This window comes from Ranitomeya imitator, chromosome 2 (assembly GCF_032444005.1).
Source record: "Ranitomeya imitator isolate aRanImi1 chromosome 2, aRanImi1.pri, whole genome shotgun sequence".
In the NCBI taxonomy this organism is placed as follows: Eukaryota; Metazoa; Chordata; class Amphibia; order Anura; family Dendrobatidae; genus Ranitomeya; species Ranitomeya imitator.
Window position 1 is genome coordinate 191,564,231 of NC_091283.1, and position 19,679 is coordinate 191,583,909.

Below are 19,679 nucleotides of genomic sequence, written 5' to 3' on the forward strand. Positions count from 1 at the left end.
CCATTTACCTGTCGTTCTATGGTTGAGTAAAATGGCGGCCGCAGATGACCGCCATTTTGAGTGATTTGCAAAATAATTCCTATTCTGGAGAATGTGGATTTTTGCAAAATTTGAGGAGAACTCAATTGCTCTCGAACTAATGTACTCATATGTACATGTATCGGGCGGCACGGTGGCTCAGTGGTTAGCACTGCAGCGCTGGGGTCCTGGGTTCAAATCCCACCAAGGACAACATCTGCAAGGAGTTTGTATGTTCTCCACGTGTTTGTGTGGGTTTCCTCCAGGTTCTCCGGTTTCCGCCCACATTCTAAAGACATACTGACAGGGAATTTAGATTGTGAGTCCCATCGGGGACAGTGATGATAATGTGTGCAAAATGTAAAGTGCTGCGGAATATGTTAGCGCTATATAAAAATAAAGATTATTATTATTATTTATTACTCATGTTTAAAAGTAATGTATGTTGTGGCACTTTTACAACTGAGACGAGAGGAAGTTTCTTAAAGGCGGTATGGCAGGTGCACTTTAAGACTTTCCCGCTGCTCCCTGTTTAGCATTTCTCATTTTTGTAGGACTCAGCATTCACTGTCTTCCAATGCATGAATCACATGACTGGCAGTCAGCTGACGGCCGCTGTGGTCCTCATCACTGATTTCCTTCCTCGGCTGCAGAGATCACAGCAGACGGAGCAGAGGGAATCAGGAAAAAGTTCCAGTATGGGAGAGAAAAGTCGCCTACAGCGGTGGAGAGAGCGGATCAGTACCGAGCTGGACAGAGTCATGGAGTTCTGGACCCAACACTCCGAGGACAAGGAATTTGGGTAAATATGGTTTATTAAACGTCGGCATATTCCATCAAGCGAATGGCTGTACGGCGCCACTAACTTCCGAGCCGCGCTGATGACTTGTACCTGCACACACCTGCTCATATCAGCTTCCAAACCTGGAAATGACCCCTGAAATGTAGCCAGAAACATATCTAGTACTCCCGTGCCTCCTAAGCGTATATGCACACCATGTATTTTAGACGCTGGCGTACTTACCCACTGAGTCTTGTAAGCAGAAGATGCAGTTGTTTATTGCGGCGAATTCGCCGTCGGCTTTTTAAAAAAAAAATATATATATATATATATAAAGCAGCAGTTTTCTGAGGTCGCCAGAATGGTCAGGTCACTACTTTTTAACCGCTCGGCATCCTTACAAATGTGAAGCAGTTAAAAGAAGCTCGAAAGATGGGACACGTGCACAGCAAGTCGTTCTTACATATAAATACATTTCTTTATTCTTTTTACCAATTATTTACCGCTTTTTCAGGCACATTACTAAGCGTACCCGCCCCAAAAAGGTGTTGTGTGTACATAACCTAATTGGCCAAGAGACAGCTATCCCAGAAAGTTGGGGAATATGTCCCGATTTCAACGATATCTGCATCCTCAAGGCCCAGCTATAGTTGGCTACAATGGTGGAGAAGGGAGCCGTCCGCTCTCTGCTCCACTACTCACCCTGTGAGTCTGAGTCTCGGAGTTGCAGGTGCAGTGAGGTCATTAGATCACGTCGGCTCCACATACTGGAGCGATGTATTGTAAGAACGGTGGTAGGAGAGGTACGCTCTGGGGGATATATCTACTGCCGGGGCATCATGCTGTGCATGTGGGGCATCCTACTATGTGTGGTGGGCATAGTGGGTGCATCCTGCTGTTTGTGGGGGGGACTGTGGAGGCATGATAATGTGTGGAGAGGGTATCATCCACTTGTGAAGACATCATATTATGTAGAACCCAAAAAAGAAAAAATAGTGTCAGCACACCTTTAGTATTAAATTAATGCACAGGTTCTCAAATACGCTCTGTGTCCAATATACTAACATATATATACTGTACATGATGCGTCAGGACACTGTGACTAATGAATACATGAACTCCAATATTGCTGTAAGGGTACTTAGCGGTTTGTTTGTTTTTTAATCAAAGAGCGCAAAAGCCATCCAACCACGTCAAGGTGACCTTTATATATGGATGGTCCCTAGCCGCTAAATGTCTTACCTCTCTATGCGCCAAAACAGCATCATGTGAATGGGGAATGAAAAGGAAACTAGGCATAGCTCGCAAGTAAAACCTTATGAGAGAGAGATGGGTGGATGCTGAGCCCTTTTCTAGGGCCCATCCATATTTAAAGGTCACCTTGACGGGGTTGGATAGATTTTGAGCTGCTTTTTTTTTTTTTTTTTTTAATCAAAAGCTGCTAAGTACCTTAACGTTTGCAGAAATATTGGAGTTCATATTTGTATATGATCATATTATGTAGAGTTGCATTGTGGCCGGGGGCATTTAAACCTATATATTCAATACAAAAATCAATTAACTTATTTTTCTTATAAATGAACAATATAAATGGTTAATCCATGCATTATACTATTTTTTTATGGTGTCCGATATCTGTTTCCTGATATATGGACACTATATAAGATAAACCTTTACTCTGAGACTCTTTCCTTAGAAGCAGCCCCACCGTTGGCTATGTTTGGTATTGAGGTTCTATCTCGTTTAAAGGTGACAAGACTGAACTGCAATACCAGACACAACCTGTGCTACGAGTGGCGCTGTTTCCGAGACAAAAGCATGACTGTACATATTAATGTGCATTGACTATCTGATAATAGACTGTTTGATGTTGTTAGGGGATTCTTCACGTGCCTCGGTCAGGAAGGAGCGGTGTATGATCCACTGAAGTACATCTGGCTGCAGGGCAGGCAGGTAAGGAGGCGGCAATATGGTAGGTCATTAATATGTAGCTGGTACACGGAGTGGTGGAATGATGGCTTGTTTTTTGCAGAACAAGTTGTGTGTGTGTATATATATATATATATATATATATTATTATTTATTATTATAGCGCCATTTATTCCATGGCGCTTTACATGTGTGGAGGGGTATACATAATAAAACAAGTACAATAATCTTGAACAACACAAGTCACAACTGGTACAGGAGCAGAGAGGACCCTGCCCACGAGGGCTCACAATCTACAAGGGATGGGTGAGGATACAGTAGGTGAGGGTAGATATCCCTATATATTTATTATATGTTCTGTATTTGTTTTTGAGTGACTATACAGAGTCATATAAAGTGCCTACGGGTCTGTAATACGGCCCATAGGGTGAACAGGCCCAATACGCAATTACTGACTGTGTATAGGAACTAATCACACTATTATATACAAATGAAAGTTAATCTGGCAATCTTCACGAGACCTCTACTGGTTTCTGGTCAACCTAGGTTTGGATGTATTGCCGTCTCTACAGAAAAGTGCCCAGATTCCACAGGGAAGAACTACTTAATTCTGCCATTGCTGGTAAGTTTTGAGTTTTTAAAATTTTGACGAACATTAAAATTGATGACCTATACTCCACCAAGTACTGCTTCACCTGAGACCGTCACTTTAAGTTGCAATACCAGGCACAACCACCACAAAAAGTATGGCGCTGTGTCTGGTAAACTATGAAGGAGAAGAGGTCCCTATAAATGGCTGATAATCTGGGGCCGCCAAAAGTCAGTCTGATCTTAAACTGATGGATTACTCTAAGAATAGGTCATACAATTTTCTCATCCTTGAGAGGGAAGAGCATGACAAAGGAATTCTCTCTTAATGTTCTTTGGATCCCTGTGATCACGCCTGCATGGCAGAGCAACCTAAAGACACGCCCCTGAGGATCCTATGAGCCACGTTCCCTTAGAAAGAGCACTAATTAAGAAGGGCCTTATCTCTCGAAGTGTATGGCAGAATAAAATCAGAGCAAAAACTACCCACTTTTGACCTGGTGACGTATCTTCTATAAAGGTACATCAAGGTTTGGCTTTGCCAAGCATTGATATGTTATCTAATGGGATAGCAAAGTAAGCCAATCACAGAATCTTCTGGGAGCAGCTTGTATAAGGATCATCTATCAGGCAAAATGGAGAAATTTTCATGGTCGGACGACTCTTTTCTAATTTGTTTTCAGTCCGGAGATTGACTTGAAATAATATACTCCATGTTATTTGTTTTTCCTTTGATAATCAGGGGGCGAGTTCCTTATTGCTCATGCTCGCCCATCGTCTGACTCCCTAAAATGTGCTTTCGTGGTGACACGTGATGGTCGAGCGGTGAAGATCCAGCGCACCATCTTCAGTGAGTGTTTCTACATCATGGCTATGGATGAACTATGGAGAATAACCCAAAAAGAGAAGTATAAGGTGAAAGAGAGGGGTGGGATTGCCAGGGTTGTGTTGGTGCGGTGTCTAATTTTCATGTAGAACATATAAATTTAATATGCTAATAAAATTAGAATTTATTATTTGAAAAACCTCAACATCGGAGGATGCACCAACGGGATGCACCAACGAGATGCACAACCGATAAATTCTAGGACCAGGCTATCAACTTTTGCTTTGTGAAGGTGGCTATACACAGGATCGTCAGTGAGACTGGCTGTATGGTGGTCTCCTGGCTCAGCATGCCCAATCCTTTTGTTTTTAAAAGGATTGTGCCATAAACAAGACATGTGTGACCCGACCACTACTCCTATAGACAACAAAAGGAGGAGTGGTCGCACATGCTCAGTACCAGTAAGGAGGTGAAGATAATGCATGAATGGACATCTGTAAGCGAAGACCGCCCTCTGCTGTCTAAAGACTAAAAGGGAAGAAAATAGAATTGTGTCAGCATTAATGGTAGAGCCCAGCGTGTGGTCCTGGTAGGCAGGAATTAGAAGAGACTCTAGGTCAGGTCATAGTTGGGTCGCAGTTAGGAATTATATAAAGCCCGGAAAGGCAGAGGAGGGGAAGAGTTGGCACCTGGACCTGTAGCAGGACAGACATGTTGAAGTAGCTGAGCTGGCTTATGGCCGCCATTGCTAGTGCAGACCCAGAGGCGAGGGGACCAGAGATGAGTAACCAGAGGTAAGTAACCAGACCGAGTAACCAGAACTCAGTGACCAGGACCAAGGAAACGGAGCCAAAGATAATCTGGCGAAGCAGAGCTGTGCGTCAAGAACCAGAAGAGAGGGGCCTGGGACGAGAGTATGGAGCTAGAACCATGTGAGCCAATAACAGGAAGGGGACATTCCTGTGAGCTGCGTCTTTGAGGTGTGGAATTACGGTACTGATGGGACTAGGGTTCAGGGAACAGAAGCAGTGAGCGCCATGGGTGGTCGGATAATCTCATTGATCAGGGACTTGCAGCCTGTGTAGTAGGCCTAACTCCCATTGAGTTCTTGACAACGATCAGTATTGCACAAAGAGCGAGAGAATGACAGGGTGACGAGCATGAGAATAAGATAATACTTTCGCCTAGGGTGCTAGGACCCTGACACCTTTGACTATAACACTTGATACGGGTTTACTACAACATAGAGGAGCCAGAAGACCGCAGTGTCTGATTTCCTGCACTAATTAGAAGCAGTACACCTTCATATTAAAAAGTGCAGGTTTCTGCTAGCAGTGCTTGAGTTAATCTGCTCAGATGAGAGCTCCTGGAGCTTTCCTGCTTAGATGGTCTGAGCTGTTCAGTGTTGGTCACTCCCCTCTGCTATATATACTTGCCTCTGGCAAGCAGGGATTGTCAGTGTTAGTTTCATACTGCCTTGTTCTGGAGTTTTTAGGTGTTGGTTGTTTGATGAGGTGTTGCTTGGTGATTTGTCTGTGTGCATATCCTCATCCTCTCCTATTTGTTTTTTCTTTCCTTTACTTCTCGGTGTTCCCCTTTTGCTGTTTGTCAGTGCATAATTATGTACTTGGTATTATCATTTATCCCTGTACGTCTTACCTTGTTAGTCTGGTTTGTGTATTCTTATATACTACAACTCCCCACCTCACTGGGTGGGAGAGGAGACAGATAAGGGCTGATTTGAGACCTCAGCAAGGCATGAGGCTCTGGCATCTTCACAATCAGATGTAATCTGGGTAGCAGGGATAGCTAGGGCACTCCTAGCCTTAGGGATAGGGAAGGAGCACCTAGCCCCGGGATATCCTGCAACAGTGCCATGACAATAGTTGTCTTTTTGTATTAGGAGAGTAGAAGTATGTGATTAGAATTGTGTTAATATCCTATATAGCTGAATTTCCATTGTAAAATAACTTGCTGCCTTCCCCTGTGTAATCGAATAAATTATTATTGTTTCACGTTATCACTAGTCTACATTCTCTCCACTGTTGCATCTGTGTACCTGTTAACAGCTGCATTCAAATTGGAGACTTCGTGACCCCAGTTCTCATGATTGGTGGTGGTCCTAATAGTCAGAGCCCAAGTTTAACATTTTTCACCTATAAATGGTATATATGATTGTGACGCCCAGGAGACCGGGATACCCAGCACCGGACCAATGGGGTCTGTCTCTTAAGGGGGATGTCACGGGTGGCTTGACCCGGTGCTGTAGCCTCAGGCAATGCACAGTGTAAGGGGTATCGTGAGGGAGCAGGCACTTACTTGATCAGCAGCAGGTTCTCCCAGCGGCGATGATCCCGATCCTGGATATTGGCTATTGTCCAAATGAAAGACTGAGGCACTGAAACGTTTAACCAGTTTACTTTAACATAAAGGGATTTACAACCAGTCCTGTCACCGGAGTCTGTATGGGAACTCTGCGTTACTTTGACCCTGCCGGGGTCTTCGCCTCTTATTGTACGCAATTTCTGTGTGACCCTGCTGCTGTATGTGAACTGGCTGCCGGCCCAATCTGTCCCCTCCGGGTCCTGGTTCGACGGGCAACCCGAGTCCTTTTATCAGCTTACCCCCTCCGGGAGTACCGCTGAACTCTGTGTCTGTTGCTGCGTCCGGCCCTAGTGAAGCTGATATCACCTCACGTTTTTCCGGTTGCTGTATTATATATAATGAATACAGCCACGGATCCGGTATCCGTCTTTGCGCCTGTTCTGGGTAGTGATTAATGCTACCCGGTTCTCACAATGTCCTTTTTCTCTGTCCCTTTTCTCCTCAGGCCGGTGATTTGGGCCTGGAAACTGTCATAGGGCTGTTAGAAATTCAGCTGTATGACCTCTCACTTTCAGCTCCTTAGCCCAACTGCCAGTTCTTCTCTCAGACCAGAATGGATCAAGGGGAGTCTCTGGAGCTCCCCCTTCTGGCCGGAGGTGGTAGTGCAGTCTTGCTATTTTAGTATTTGTATTTAGTGTCAGTAACTGTTTTTGTGGCAAATACCCCTAGGGGTGCCACATTCCCCCTTAGTTAAGAACAGTACTCCGGGACTGTGGGACGATAACATTTTGAAATAACAATTAATATGTACAGAGTCTTAAAAATGAAAAGTTACAAAAACCACTCAAGGAAACAAAAATAGAGTTCTGTAAAAAGTCACTTCAAATAGCGTCCATTAATACAGTTCTATCCTTGAAGGTACTAGGAAAGGCACTGCACTTTGTGTCCAAGAATTTAGTTCCATTTTTCCAACGGAGTTACCAATATAAAGTCCTCACACTGCCGATTTCTCCACCTGCAACTTCTACCTGTTGCCTTAACATCAATACTTTTATTTCCCTCCGGAGAACTCTCTGCTGGTAGGATTGGGCAGTTTCAGCAATTTGCTGTAAGACAGAAATAACTTCGGCAAAGCAGTTCTCTAACACATTCATTCCTATCAATACAGTTGGTTCACAGTTCCGCCGGTCAACATCAACAACAATTATACCCTGTTTCTTCAATTCTACTTTACCAATCTTTATGGTCATCTCCCTGAATCCTAGTTTCGGTACCAACTTACCATTACTGGCCCATATATCTAGTTCAACATCAGAGGGCCCTTTATCAATATCTGCATCAGCCCAGTACCTCTTATAAAGGATATACGGTATAGATGAAATCTGGGAACCTGTGTCCAGCAAAGCGTTGAGGGGCATTCCGTCCAGCACGATAGGGATAAGGGGTCGTCCTCTCCATGTCGGGTATCTCCGGGGTCTCATCCATGGAACATCTTCTCTACGGTTTGCCAACTCCATCTTGTGTCCTCTCATCTCCTGCATGGTTTTAGCCATTGAAGCAACAACATCAGTTAAAGAGTCAAGCTTTTGTTGAAGAGCCTCATTAGTACTGGGCCCCAGGGGCTTAGCAATGGCCCCGGACATAGCTGATGTCACTGGCACTCCCTGTTGTTGAGGAGCCTCTGCCATGGGTTGCGCAGGCTCCTGATCCCGAGGTGCCTCTGCCAGCTGGAGACGTATAGCGCTCTCCTTTAATTGGGCAAATGTCAATTCAGGGTTCTTAAAAACAAGCATGCTCACATGCCCCCGGTGAGAAGGGGTGTAGAGTCCCTCAATAAATTGATCTCTTAGCAGTTTATCCGCTCCGGTGTTAAAAATGGGTTCAGCCAGTGTAAGTGATTTAAGGGCTTCCTGCAGGTTTAAGGCAAAGTCTCTCACGCCCTCATTAACTTTTTGTTTGCAATTAAAGAATCGTACTTTAGCTTTGCTGCTGGCAGTGGTTTCAAATGTAGCTTTTAATCCAGCAAATATGCGTTCAACAGTGCCTTTTCAGATCAGCTGCCCATGCTGTGACTTCTCGCTTAGCATGGCCACTTAACTGCATCATCAGGAGACTAACACGCTGAACTTCACCCACGGGGAACATGTCAAAATGGGCCAGCATCTTTTCTCTGAAATCGTCAAGGGTATTAGGCTCACCTTCATACATTGGAAGCCATGGGCCACCCGGGGTATATGGCATCAGCACCGGCATGATGGGCGCCACTCCTTGCACCGCTGCGCTACCGGACTCTCTATCGACACTCTGTCTTTCAGCTGCATTAGCGTCGCCGGGTGCTGCGACATACTGTGCCCCCTTAGCTAATCCGGACCCTTCCGGTCCTCCGCTTCCGTCGGGATAGTGTAGATTTGTTCCGCTGTGCAGCAGGATTGGTTTTCCCCTTGCTCTGACGTCAGAGCGCTCAGTTTGGTGCCGCCCACAATGACACGCCCCCTGCTGCTCCCGCCCGCCACGCGCTCTGTAATGGCGGATTCTGAAGTTTTTCAGTCAGACTGGGGCTCAGGTAATGGCGTAGCTCAATTAACAGTCTCGTGCCTAACGGTTATGAGGTGATTACCTCAGGGGATGGCGGCCATCTTTACTCCATTATAACCAATGGGGAAAAGTCACTTTCAATAGTTTTCAATGGGGAATGGATTTTTCTTTAATAAAGTCAATTTTCAAGATTTTTCATCCAAGTTTTCACAGTTTTGGGCTCCAATCACGGCACACAATACCCGGTATACGGGCTGGCTAGATCCTGTTCGTGACGCCAATTGTGACGCCCAGGAGACCGGGATACCCAGCACCGGACCAATGGGGTGTCTCTTAAGGGGGATGTCACGGGTGGCTTGACCCGGTGCTGTAGCCTCAGGCAATGCACAGTGTAAGGGGTATCGTGAGGGAGCAGGCACTTACTTGATCAGCAGCAGGTTCTCCCAGCGGCGATGATCCCGATCCTGGATATTGGCTATTGTCCAAATGAAAGACTGAGGCACTGAAACGTTTAACCAGTTTACTTTAACATAAAGGGATTTACAACCAGTCCTGTCACCGGAGTCTGTATGGGAACTCTGCGTTACTTTGACCCTGCCGGGGTCTTCGCCTCTTATTGTACGCAATTTCTGTGTGACCCTGCTGCTGTATGTGAACTGGCTGCCGGCCCAATCTGTCCCCTCCGGGTCCTGGTTCGACGGGCAACCCGAGTCCTTTTATCAGCTTACCCCCTCCGGGAGTACCGCTGAACTCTGTGTCTGTTGCTGCGTCCGGCCCTAGTGAAGCTGATATCACCTCACGTTTTTCCGGTTGCTGTATTATATATAATGAATACAGCCACGGATCCGGTATCCGTCTTTGCGCCTGTTCTGGGTAGTGATTAATGCTACCCGGTTCTCACAATGTCCTTTTTCTCTGTCCCTTTTCTCCTCAGGCCGGTGATTTGGGCCTGGAAACTGTCATAGGGCTGTTAGAAATTCAGCTGTATGACCTCTCACTTTCAGCTCCTTAGCCCAACTGCCAGTTCTTCTCTCAGACCAGAATGGATCAAGGGGAGTCTCTGGAGCTCCCCCTTCTGGCCGGAGATGGTAGTGCAGTCTTGCTATTTTAGTATTTGTATTTAGTGTCAGTAACTGTTTTTGTGGCAAATACCCCTAGGGGTGCCACATGTTGTTTTTGAGACGACCCCTTTAGGGAGATAAAAGCAGCTGCCAATAACTGGATTTGGATCAATGATTCCCGTTTTCTGGATATTGCACATTTTTATGAAATTTGAAGATATTTAATAATGAAGTCTATTTTCATATAGAGAGAAGCGCGGATGATGATGGATCAGATAGTTCACTGGGTGCGAATAGATCCATCTAATTTAGGAAGACCGAAGTTGCCTGGAGCTGAACCAGTGAACTCTATGGCGGTGCCAATGATGCTGCTGAATCTGGTGGATCAGTTATGTGAGGATGATGAAGAGGCAGCAATGAAGTACGCAGAACTGGGAACCTGGAGTGTGGAGAAGATCCTGCAGCACTTACAGGTACCATATATACTAAATGAAGAGAAGATGGAAGCTATGGTAGAGGGGCAGGAGAATACCAACAATGATTTTTCCCATCCCATGGGCAATAGCGTATTCATGGGCCATCCAAAACCGCAATGGCCACCTTGATCTGGTGACTTTCCACTGCAGTGCCACCGTAGGGGAAATGAAGTACTACATAGTCAGGTCCTCCAGAGCAAGAGATGACCTTTTGTAGTCATCTTTTCTTCTGGCTAATGGATGAGGGATCTGACAGTGGCTTAAAGGCCTGAGCGGTCTAAAGGTCCCTCAAAGGATTCAGGTATTTTTTGCTACAGGAAGATCAAGTAATGCCACTAGGATCTGAACAGTAAACCCTAACCTTCTATGATTCTTGTCCCTATGACTATTTCCTCGTGTTCTTCTGCAGCGTGGCGGTCAGGCTATTTTGGAGAATGTTTCTGAAGATGGAAAGGAGCTCCCAGGATGTGAGGGCAGACACCAGAACCCTGGTATGGTCACTTCAAGCTCTTATACTCGGCTGTGCGGCTGCCGCCCCTTTCTAATATCTAGTCTCCATCACAGGACATGCCATTGAGGCTGGCTGGTTTCTTTTACGTCAAGCCTTCACTAACCATGACCATAACTTGGGGAAGATCGCTGTGGAAAAGTTTTTACTTCTACCCTTTGAATCGGGATGGGACCAGGAGCACGGAGGACTGTTTTCTTTCCAGGATGTGGATGGACATTGCCCTACACAGGTGAGTGATGCCATTATGGGCAGATCCAAAGTCTCAACTCATATTTTCAATTTAAAATTAAATTAATTGTCTTGAATGAAGTACTATTTGGTGGGTTTTGACAAAGACCTTCTTGAATAATAACATACAGTAAATGTCGTATTATGCCACATAATATTTATAGACAATAAACATGTAATAATACCAAACAATTCCTAAAAAAAAGATGGGCTTAATGGTCCCTTGTGGTCCAGGGCATGGTTGGATTACATAATCCGCTCTAAAGCTACTTCTGGGGTCTCCTCTTGGGGGATCATAGGAAATACGGCACTGGGCATTGCCTAGCTTGCAACCTCCTAAAATCAGTCCTGATGAAATTAAAAGCAGAACTTGAAGCAGCGGACCTCAAATATAATGCACCATTTAAAATGCTGGTGTCTCCTTGTGGCAGAGGGGCTGTTGTGTCCCCTCCAGCACCAGGGCTCAGATGTGATTGAAAACTCTACACCTCCTAATTCCCAAGCGTGGGACCAAAATGAGCAAACGTGGCCTATTGTGTATATGGTTGTACATTGCAACTGTCGGGAGCATTTGTCGGAGTGACCGCCATTTTGTATATCCTTATTCTCCATTTTGTATGCTTTCAGCTAATTATTTTGCATTTTATTAGAGCTTTCCTTCGCTTCATGCCCAGACAGTTTTCTTTTCTTGGTGTAACGCCCAAAATATTGTCTTTTGAGAAACTGTTGAGATTCAAGGTTTTATTTACAGCTGCAGGAATTAATTGTACTACTTCTGAAGGCCTGGTTCCAGGGGATTATTAGGTTGGCTAAAATAGTAGATTCGACAATTACCGTAATTTTTCTTTTGCGCTTTATGAAATTAGCTACGTGACTTGTTACATAAACTTGTGTAACTCAGTAGTTTGGGAAATCCATTTTTACTTACTCCTGAGTGCGACTGATGTAACTACTCCTTATTTACAAGGAAGAGACTGCTGTAATCCATGCAAGGCTAGTCTAACAACAATAGATGCATTAATTATAGAAAATAGATGATAGATAGATGATGGATAGATAGATAGATATATGATAGACAGATAATAGTGTGAGGCAGTGACCCGTGTAACAGGTAGGGGTCGCTGTTTGCTCTCTCCAGGATGCGCACGGAAGTGTATGAAGGCCGTAGGAGGGCCTGGCAGTCACAGGTGTAGCTGTGATTGCAATGGTGAAGCAGTAGCCGATGTCACAGGTAGGGGTCGCTGTGTATTCTCCCCAGGTTATGCAGGGAGGTGTATGAAGGCCATAGGAGTGCATGGCAATCACGAGCGTAGCTGTTACTGCAATGCAGATTAAAAATAAGTTAGTCTTGGACATGCTAGTGTCCAAGACAGATGTAGGGAAGACTTTCTTTGGGATATTGTGTTTTGAAACTGACTGTTAGTGGTGCAGTCCATTTCATTCCCAGCCCAGGTTTTCCATGTGGCTGAAGGCCACAGGTTTCTATGTTAAAAGCCCTGTAGGATAGGGTAGGGTGTGGCAGGTCCAGTGTCAGGGCCAGAGTGAGTTGGTGATTGTTACTGTGCAGAGAAGTTGATGTTGCAGATCATGGCTTGTGAGCGGAGCCAATAGGCCTGGCACCCGCAGCATACACAGCAGTGCTGTCGTCCATGGTAACTGGTCTCGGATGTGGACAGTCCTGTGCCTAGCGGTGAACCGGAGGTGGATGTCCTGTGCACGAAGGAGAACTGTCGTGTTTAACGGCTGCAAACAGGTGGATATGGTTGTCGGCTGTGATCCGGAGGATATCATGGACTGTGTACGGCTGTCTGAGTAAAAAGACATTAACACAGGGGTGCGGTAACCCGCGGTGACTGGTCTCAGATGTGGACAGGTCTTGTGACCGGAGGTGAACCGAAGGTCTTGTAGCCCGAAGGAGGACTGGCGTGTGTAGTGACGGCAAACTAAACAAGTAAAGCTGTGATTAAAGAGACAGTAACACAGCGGTGCGGTCACCCACAGAAAATGGTCAGAGGAGGACTGGCATGTGTAGCAATTGCAAAGTAACCGAGTAAAGGTGTGTGAGTAAAGAGATGTTGATACGGTGGTGTAGTCGCCCACAGAAACTGGTCAGAGGAAGACTGGTGTGTTTAGTGACTACAATATGAAGGATATCGTGTTCTGTGCAAACTAATGAAGTGAAGCTGTGTGTAAGAGACTTTGTCATGGCGTGCAATCGCCCACGGAGACTGGACACAGGGAAGTCTGGCATGTTTAGGGACTGTGATTTAAAGCTTTGTACTATGTAGTGCTACGAACTGGTGTGAACTGAACACTAATGAGATGCACTTGTGTGAATTTGGACTTTAATGCTGTGAAGATAACACATTAAAGAGACTTTTGTGTTTGAATTTTGTGGGTCACTGCCTCATCACTGTGTATGATGCTACCGCTGCATACATGATAGATTATAGATAGATAGATAATAGATAGATGAATCATAGATAATAGATAGATGATAGATAAATGTTAGATAGATGATACAGTGCCTCGCGAAAGTATTCGCCCCCTGGAACTTTTCAACCTTTTCCCACATATCATGCTTCAAACATAAAGATACCAAATGTAAATTTTTGGTGAGGAATCAACAACAAGTGGAACACAGTTCTGAATTTGAACAAAATTTATTGGTTATTTTAAATTTTTGTGGAAATTCAAAAACTGAAAAGTGGGGCGTGCAATATTATTCAGCCCCTTTACTTTCAGTGCAGCAAACTCACTCCTGAAGTTCATTGTGGATCTCTGAATGATCCACTGTTGTCCTAAATGCCTAATGATGATAAATATAATCCACCTGTGTGTAATCAAGTCTCCGTATAAATGCACCTGCTCTGTGATAGTCTCAGGGTTCTGTTTGAAGCAGAGAGAGCATTGAAGACCAAGGAACACAACAGGCAGGTCCGTGATACTGTTGTGGAGAAGTTTAAAGCCGGATTTGGATACAAAATGATTTCCAAAACTTTAAACATCCCAAGGAGCACTGTGCAAGCGATCATATTGAAATGGAAGGAGTATTGGAGCGCCCCCAGACACAGGGCTGCGAGTTCTCGGTACCGGGCCTCTCTGGTTCGGTTCTGAGGCTGTCACGGTGGCTAGACCCGGTCCGCGACCCTGCTAAGGGGCGTCCAATAAAGGTGGTACAGTCTGTCAGGGGTTCGTGACGCCACCTGTGGTGTTCGGTCAGGGAGACCGATGCTGCTGTGGGGTCCGCTGGGGTGATGGAATGGCAGCTGGATGGTATACCTTCCCACAGGTGAAGTATGTCCCCAGGGCTTCCCAGTAAGGTGGATGGTGATGGTGTGAGGTGCAGTCAATAACGAGGACACAAGGTTGCAGTCTCTTTACCTCTTTACTGAAGACTTCAAGATCCTCAATCCAGAGCACGTTTAACAGGGCTATCTGAGACCGGCCGGTCCGATGGGCACTTCCAGAATTCCCTTTGCAGGTGGAAATCGTTGCCTACCAATAGCGCCTGTGTGTTGTAGTGCTACCCTGCTGAGCATTCGGAATAGTCCTCACAACTGCTGATCTCATTCGTTTGTTCTTTACAGCTCTCTCTTAGTTCCAGATGTTTCTAGTTCAACGTCCCCCAGGTATGTTATGGCTAGGACGCACCCGTATGACGGGAAGGCCTGGAGGTCTTCCGGGACCCTAGAGACGCCCCTCTCCCACTGTTGCCCCCTATGTCTTTGTAGGTGTTTAGGTGAGACAGCCAACCTATAATTAACTGTCCTGCGGAAATTGAAGTAAGGCGTAGAGTCAGTTACTCCCTCGGTGTTCCGGCTACGCGCCTCAGTAGGATGTTGCCTCGGTCTCACGGCACGACTCCTACTGGCTCTTCTTTATGCTTGATCTCGTTTCTCACTGTCTCACAATATCCTTCGCTTCATGTCTCTTTCTTAGGATACCGCCGCGGGGTGTGCAGGCGCGGTTCCGTAACGTTCTGTTCTGGTCGCTAGGTGCCTGCCAGATTCCCACGCCTGAGAGGGACCCCCCCTGTGTCTTCTCCCTGCAACACCCCCTGCCACGGGATGTTGCCTGAATCCAACCCAGTCAGCTTCTAACTAACTTTCTATCCAACCCCTAGTTTTACCAGTGTGAGGAGGGGCCCAATAAATAAAGCCTTTTGCTCCCCCTAGTGGCTGGAGTGTGAAGTGTAATGTGTGCTGGTGATACCTGGTCAGGAGAACTCCTTTAGTGCCATCGGACGTACCATCACTCCCCTTAGTGGCAGAGTGTCATACTGCAATGACCAGATCTCTGGGGCGCTGCACTATCATACCACTACAAATCTACCAAGACCCGGCCGTCCTTCTAAACTTTCATCTTAAACAAGGAGAAGACTGATCAGAGATGCAGCCAAGAGGCCCATGATTAGTCTGGATGAACTGCAGAGATCTACAGCTGAGGTGGGACAGTCTGTCCATAGGACAACAATCAGTCGTACACTGCACAAATATGGCCTTTATGGTAGAGAGGCAAGAAGAAAGCCATTTCTCAAAGATATCCATAAAAAGTGTCGTTTAAATTTTGCAACAAGTCACCTGGGAGACACACCAAACATGTGGAAGAAGGTGCTCTGGTCAGATGAAACCAAATTCTAACTTTTTGGCAACAATGCCAAATGATATGTTTGGCGTAAAGGCAACACAACTCATCACCCTGAACACACCATCCCCACTGTCAAACATGGTGGTGGCAGCATCATGGTTTGGGCCTGCTTTTCTTCAGCAGGGACAGGGAAGATGGTTAAAATTGATGGGAAGATGGATGGAGCCAAATACAGGACCATTCTTGAAGAAAACCTGTTGGAGTCTGCAAAAGACCTGAGACTGGGACGGAGATTTGTCTTCCAACAAGACAATGATCCAAAAAAAAAACAAAATCTACAATGGAATGGTTCACAAATAAACGTATCCAGGTGTTAGAATGGCCAAGTCAAAGTCCAGACCTCAATCCAATCGAGAATCTGTGGAAAGAGCTGAAAACTGCTGTTCACAAACGATCTCCATCAAACCTCACTGAGCTCGAGCTGTTTGCCAAGGAAGACTGGGCAAGAATTTCAGTCTCTCGATGTACAAAACTGATAGCGACAGACCCCAAGCGACTGACAGCTGTAATCGCAGCAAAAGGTGGCGCAACAAAGTATTAAGTTAAAGGGGCCGAATAATATTGCACACCCCACTTTTCAGTTTTTGAATTTCCACAAAAATTTAAAATAACCAATAAATTTCATTCAACTTCACAATTGTGTTCCACTTGTTGTTGATTCTTCACCAAAAATCTACATTTGGTATCTTTATGTTTGAAGCATGATATGTGGGAAAAGGTTGAAAAGTCCTGGGGGGCCGAATACTTTCGCAAGGCACTGTAGATGATAGATAAATAGATAGATAATAGATGATAGAAAGATAAATAGATAATAGATAGATGATAGATAATAGATAATAAATAGATGATAGATGTAAATAGGAGCAGCAATAAGACAGTATGGATGCAAAGCCTCCTTGGCAAAAACCAAACCATCCAGACTAGAAACAACGACTGTATAGGTTTGTGCGCTGGAATACACTCTGCCAGCCAATCAGAGGCCAGCAGCTGACATCGGCGTGCACATGACTGGGGGTACATGTCAGTGACGTCATGCGCTACCATCACTTGCACGCTGAAGTCACCTGCCATCTTCAGAAGAGGATGCCGCACAGTGGGGGAGCAGGAGGGAAGGTGAGCAGAATCCTTTTTTTTCTTCTATGTATTAAAAAATAGTGGCAGAATGGGGGACATGTATACTAAGATGGGCCCAGGATGGAGAATATATATACCAGGATGGGGCCCAGGATAAGAGACATGTATACTAGGATGCGGGATATATACTAGAATGGGGCCCAGGATAAGAGACGTATATTCCAGGATGGGGAACATATATACCACAATGGGAATCAGGATGGGGAACATATATACCAGGAAGGTATGTTATTATGTAATGGGGGAAGGAAGGCAACTTGTATGTCCTTATAGGATTTAGAACGCTACAAGGGCCCAAACATCTGAACAACATGCGAGAGGGCGATGTCCAAATTAAATTTTGCCCCGGCCCATCGGACTCTAGTTACGCCACTGCCTCCTTACATATCCACGTCTCTCAGATATACCAGCCCCAGTCACGGGGGGGTTCTCTTGGGTTACCTTTTTTTACCTATTTTGTAGCGTGGAATCTACTTTGCCTATTAATCTAGCGCTTTCACCATCATCTAACCTTTGTCCTTGCTTTTGGCTTTCCCTGCATGTGATGATGCGTAGTATCCCATTGTTTTGATTGAGCGAGTGCGCACCTTTTCCAAGATGGCGTTGGTTACTTTATTTCTCTATCGCGCATGCGCAAAAAAAATGCACCCAACACTTGATCCTTTATTCTGCCGTGCGAATCTGGTTGATTAGAACGCCGAATATGTCGGTTTTATTCTCTAAGATAGATAAATAGATGATTGGCCATATAACGCGTGCAGATAATCATTCGTTGTCTTCTCCAGCTTGAGTGGAGCATGAAAATGTGGTGGCCGCACACAGAAGCCCTCATCGCCTTCCTGATTGGCTATATGGAAACCAAGGATCCACGACTGCTTGACAACTTCCACAAAGTTTACGAATACGCATTCAGCCGGGTTTGTAAAATATGTGATTTTAATTTTTTAAGGATACCTGAGGTGCAGGCGCTCGTAACCCACGTATAGACTAGGAAGGCCAGGAACTTCATGGTTTTTCTCCATCCTCTTCTGCTTCTAAATTCAGTTTTCGGACCCGGAGCACGGAGAGTGGTTTGGCTACTTGACTCAAGAAGGGAAGGTGGCACTCCCCATCAAAGGAGGGCCGTTTAAAGGTAATGTTAGTATTAACACGTAGTTGTGCCGGGTGTTGCAGCATTATCCCACTTAAGCATGGATGGCTCCATCCAGAGCAAACGTCGGAGAGACACTGACAAACAAATAATGACCCTCGCCACTTCACGGAGATGTTGATTTTCCTCCAAGTGACTGCAGTCCCTTTTTTTTTTTCCTTGCAGGATGTTTCCATGTCCCTCGATGCCTGTACATGTGCGAAGAGATGCTGACCAAGCTCATAGAAGAGGAAGACGATGGAGCAAACCCGAAATGAGTCTTCACCAACTTCTTCCCTTCCCTTAAATTGATTCAATAAGACCTAATTGTCTAGTATGCTATGCAGAAACCATCAACAAGTAGGTTTGCTACTGATGGGTCTCAGTTGTCGGCTTCTTATGAAGTTGTCTACCTGGGGCACCATGTCTTGAGTAGTCTTGTGATTTACCAAGAGATTTTTTGGGGGAAGATCTCAGGAGAGGTGTGCACTGTCCCTACCTGGTCTACGGTCCCCTGTGCAGCTCCGCATCAAAAAGTCCAACTAAATGCACAATAAAAAAATTAAAAAAAACTTTACATAAAAAAAGGAATCCTCTCAATTATTTCATTGTATATTTGTGTTATGTCCAAAAATGTGATAAGCATAGGTCATCAATATCAGATCAATGAGGGTCCGGCACCCAGCCCCCCACCGATCCACTGACACCACAGCTCCATGTACTGTTATTACTGTTTCGCTCCATTAATGTATAAGAGTTGCCCGATGAATGATAAATGGACGATCTTGTGATATGTGGGGTCCGCCATATTATATATATATATATATATCTGTCATTGTGGGCCAGGTTTGCTGGAGTTTCCTGATGTTTTAGACCTATTCATCAACTGTGACTTTTTAAAAAGTTGCTGCAAATGTATTCCAGTCTCCCCTTCCCCCGCTGGAGTAATATTACGGATGCCAGATACATTCCAGTGCAAATTTTGGGACCTTTTAGCAGAATGTGTGACTTTTGCTCTGAGGAGTCAATAAACCTCTTAAAAGGCAAAAAATGAAAGCGCATTTTTGATTTTGCGTAAGTTTCATGAAACGTCAACAAACGCTACAAGATAAAAGTGAATCCCATCATTATAATGTCTCACCTGTAAAGGGACAACTTGCAGATCGGCGGTGGGACCTTCATCGATCCTGAGAGCAAGGTTCTAAAAAGCTCCGTGAGGAGGGAAAGGCGAAACGCAGGAGTGCCACCACTTTCCATTCAAACTCTATGGCATTGCTGGGCACAGCGCTTGTCTTTTTTTGTTCCCAAAGAGAATAAATAAAGTTCTATTCCAGAATGACGTTTCACAGCCGGATCTTGTGATTGAAGGTTCCAGCATCAGAACCCAGAGTTATCACCTAGGAGATCCTCTGTCCTGTGATACATGTATCTGTACTGACCTGCAGCTCAGATGGATTTTCATGCAGCGAATACCTCCAAGGACTGCGC

General features: G+C 45.2%; 1 protein-coding gene across 1 annotated transcript; it reads left to right on the forward strand.

Annotated features, from left to right (window-relative positions):
• Positions 1-634: 634 nt before the first annotated feature.
• On the forward strand, positions 635-18,743 carry RENBP (renin binding protein). Its single transcript, XM_069748415.1, has 10 exons — positions 635-820; positions 2,677-2,752; positions 3,275-3,350; positions 4,059-4,231; positions 10,312-10,536; positions 10,949-11,030; positions 11,104-11,279; positions 17,848-17,979; positions 18,107-18,194; positions 18,378-18,743. Exons 1-10 carry the CDS (start codon positions 717-719, stop codon positions 18,467-18,469), a joined length of 1,224 nt encoding a protein of 407 aa, XP_069604516.1. The 5' UTR covers positions 635-716; the 3' UTR covers positions 18,470-18,743.
• The last annotated feature ends 936 nt before the right edge of the window (positions 18,744-19,679 follow it).

What these genes read in the sequence shown, in the direction of transcription:
- RENBP (XM_069748415.1), top strand. Translation starts at nt 717, where the DNA reads ATGGGAGAGAAAAGTCGCCTACAGCGGTGGAGAGAGCGGATCAGTACC. An exon ending in TCTGGCTGCAGGGCAGGCAG is followed by an intron (nt 2,753 to 3,274) that starts GTAAGGAGGCGG and finishes TGGTCAACCTAG; the next exon opens with GTTTGGATGTATTGCCGTCT. An exon ending in ATGGACATTGCCCTACACAG is followed by an intron (nt 11,280 to 17,847) that starts GTGAGTGATGCC and finishes TGTCTTCTCCAG; the next exon opens with CTTGAGTGGAGCATGAAAAT.